This window comes from Chlamydomonas reinhardtii, chromosome 12, assembly GCF_000002595.2.
Source record: "Chlamydomonas reinhardtii strain CC-503 cw92 mt+ chromosome 12, whole genome shotgun sequence".
NCBI lineage: Eukaryota > Viridiplantae > Chlorophyta > Chlorophyceae > Chlamydomonadales > Chlamydomonadaceae > Chlamydomonas > Chlamydomonas reinhardtii.
Genome location: NC_057015.1, coordinates 7,021,146 through 7,024,377, shown reverse-complemented (window position 1 = coordinate 7,024,377; position 3,232 = coordinate 7,021,146). Strand labels below are relative to the sequence as shown.

Genomic DNA, 3,232 nt, shown 5'->3' with positions numbered 1-3,232 from the left:
TGGTGCCGGCGCCGGGGAGAGGGTTGATCGGCCTGGGGGCGAGGGACGCGTGGCGCAGCAGGCTAGCGGAGACGAAGGGGCCGTTGACGTGCCACGGCCGCAGGGGCAGGCGCGGAAAGAGGGCTGCGTACAGTTTCGGCAGGGTGGCGTCCAGCGTACGGAGGAAGCCGGTGAGGACGACGGCGGCATCGGTGGTGGGGATGGCGGGAGAGGCGGTGATGTAGCGAAAACCGAAGGGGGTCTTGTGGCACTTGCCGGTGCCGTAGTTGACAGGTGGCGGCCGGGCGGCGTGGAAGGGGAGCCCCAGCGGCTGCAGCATAAGCCCGACGGCGGTAAGGCTGGCGGAGTAGTCAGCAGGGGTGGCGACGGCGTAGAAGGGGGATGCTTGCAAGTCGGCGGCGAGCTTGGCATGATATAGGTGGGGGCACACGGCGACAAAGTTGTCCGGGCACTTGTCCATGACCGTGATGATGAGGTTGCGGCGGACGCTGCGGAAGGTGGCGGTGGCGGCGGCGACATCTGCGGCGGACAGCGGAAACGCCGGTGGAGGCGGCGGTGTGGGGGCGGGGCGGAGGAGCATGTCGGCATCGACGGAGGCGGCGGCGGAAGGGTCGACAGTGGCGCGCAGGGCAGCGGCGGCGGCGTTGACCCAAGATGTGGCGGAGTCGGTGGTGATGCGTGCGGCGCGGGCGGCGCGTCGGCAGTATCCGAAGAGTGACTTCCGCAGGTCGTCGGCCAGGGACGTGGGGAGAGGCGCGCTGGGGTCAGGCGGTGGGCGCGTGTTGGCTCCCATGGACCAGAGGGCAGCGGCGGCCGGCGTCAAGGCGGGCTGTAGGCGGTGGGTGAAGATGTGGCCGTGGGCAGGGTCGCGGGGAAGGGCGGGGAAGAGATGGCAGGTGCAGGAGGTGGTGGCGCCGGGGTCGCGGCTGGCTTTTGCGGCGTTGCATAGGAGGTGGCGCAGGGACGGAGGTGCGAGGAAGGTGACGGTGGAGACGGCGGGCATGCGGTCCGGCATGAAGCGGGCAATGCCTGGCGAGGCGAGGAGGGCTCTGGCGTCGGCGGCGAGGAGGTGAGCCTGAAGCGGGGCTGGGAGGCGGAGGACCAGGGGCTGCTTGGGGCGGGCGTCAAGCTGGCGGCGCTGCGCGGCGGCGTGGGCGGCAGTGAGGACCTGGCGAATGGCTGCGATGTCGGCTGGGGTTGCTGTGCGGTGAAGGGAGGATGGGGCCAGGCTGCGCAAAGCGAGAAGCATGCGCTGCAATGAGTTGATGCTGTAGGTGGCCAGGCTGTGGAGGCGGTCGGGCAGGGCGATGCGGCCGGCGCGCATGTGGTGGTGGACAACGGAGATGCGGCGGGCCCAGTTGCGAGAGGCAAAAAGCCGTCGGGGTTGGCCGTCGTCGGGGAGGAGGGCGGGCGGGAGTGGGGGAGGGCCAGTGGCGAAAAGGAAGTCGAGTCCGGTGGGGTTGGCCAGGGCGCGGGCGATGCGCGCGACATTGAGGCCTCTTGCAGCGAAAGCATCAACGGCACGGGTCCACAGGCCTTCAAGGCGGCGCGACCATGCAATCCAGTTGGGGTCGTCCTTGCTGCGGGGGATGCGTTTGGGGGCGACGCTGAGCGGGGTGGCGTACATGGTGTCGGTGCCGTACTGGATGATGTTGCGCAGGATGGGCCGTAGGTGCGGCGTAGCAGCGGTGTGGGCGCCGCGCGCAGCGGCAACATGCCCGCGTAGGCGAGCGGTAAGATTGCCGACGGTGCTGCCGATGTAGACGCGGCTGCGCGGGTCAGCGGCGAAAGTGATGCCATAGATGATGCCGGTGGCGTCAGGCCGAGGCAGTGGAAGGGGTGGATAGTCGAGCACGAGGGGGCGGGGCGCGGGGGAGGTGGCGGGGAGCGCGGCGTGGGGGCTGGGAGTGCAGGCGGTGGAGCTGGGGGTGCTGGGGCTGGGGCTGGCTGTAGGCGCGGGCGTGGGAGCTGCGGCGACGGCGGGGTGGTCGGAGGCGGGGGCGGATGGGGCGGGGGGCATGATGGCGGGCTGGGCGGCGGCCGCCGCAGTCGCCACTTGGGAGGCGGCGTTGCGCAGCGCGGGTGATGGGCAGAGGGGGGAAGGTCGGGCAACGGGGTTGACGAAGGGGGCGGGCGTGGGGCAGGTGTTGAAGGGGGCGGCGGCGGTGGCCGGCGCCGCGGGCGGCGTGTGCGGCGGCGCCGTGGGGGTGCCGGTGGTGCTGGCGGGGCCGGGGCTGAGGTGGAAAATGGAGCAGAAGGCCAGCACCATCGTGAGCAGGCCGGCGGCGCCGAGGCGGGGCACCATGCGACGGCGCAGGTTCCGCTGTGTGGCCAGTACACGTTCATACAGCGTGGTCGGGTTGTTCTCGGCGTGCTGGAGGTCCGCCGGGTGTGAAGCACGCGGAGGCGGCCGACGGATCAGGGAGCGCGCTGCATGAATCCGAGTGGCGCAGTCGCGGGCGCCCGTATAGACGGCGCGGCGGGCGGCGCGCTGGGCGCTATTGTTGGCCATGGTGGGGCGCGCTGGTGTACTGCGGGAAGGGCTGATGCTGCGGGGGCTGCGCGTAGCCGAACGGGGGGTACGCGATGGCAGGGCTTCGCTGGGGCGCGCTGGTGTACTGCGGGAAGGGCTGATGCTGCGGGGGCTGCGCGTAGCCGAACGGGGGGTACGCGATGCCGCCTTCAAGGCGCTCTGATCCGCGCTAGCGCGGATCAGAGCGCCATGAAGGCGGCAGTTCCCCTACATCGCCCGCCTTGCCGCCACCAGCCCGGCCGCCACCAGCCCGGCCGCCACTAGCCTAGGCGCCAGCAATCGGCTGACCGGCACAGACACAACAGAGGCTGCAGCTGCGCTGTCGCCTCAACCACCGCTGCCTCCACCGCCAGGCCATGAGGCAACCAGTCGCGTCGACAGCGGCTTGCCGTGCAGTGCGGTCAACATCGACCGCAGCTACTGCTGTTGCTGGTCTGGTTGCTTCTCCTGCTTCGGCGACGGCGGCGGTGGCGGCGTGCGGGCATCGCTGACCGCCTTGAGAGTGGCAGTGTCGCGGGAAACCGTGTACCAACGGTCCTCCGCCTGCCTCAGATCCGCGCGGAGCTCCTTTTTGAAATCTGTCATATCGGAGCTGATCTCCGCCTTCAGCCCAGCCAGCGCCATGTACAGCGCCTGTTGCAGCAAAAGGGGAAGGTTGGGCTTAGTGAATGGGTAGCGGCAAGCTGAGGGGATCCTCTA

At 70.4% G+C, this 3,232-nt stretch overlaps 1 protein-coding gene across 2 annotated transcripts in view; it reads right to left on the bottom strand.

Moving 5' to 3' along the window:
* Positions 1–2,680: 2,680 nt before the first annotated feature.
* Positions 2,681–3,232, bottom strand: part of CHLRE_12g559700v5 (uncharacterized protein) — a 2,708-nt gene continuing 2,156 nt past the window's right edge. For both annotated transcript variants that reach the window (XM_043069156.1, XM_043069157.1), the window contains one exon: positions 2,681–3,166. In XM_043069156.1, coding sequence (XP_042918846.1) covers positions 2,951–3,166 — 216 coding nt within the window. In that variant the 3' untranslated portion in view covers positions 2,681–2,950. The remainder of the gene's footprint in view (positions 3,167–3,232) is intronic.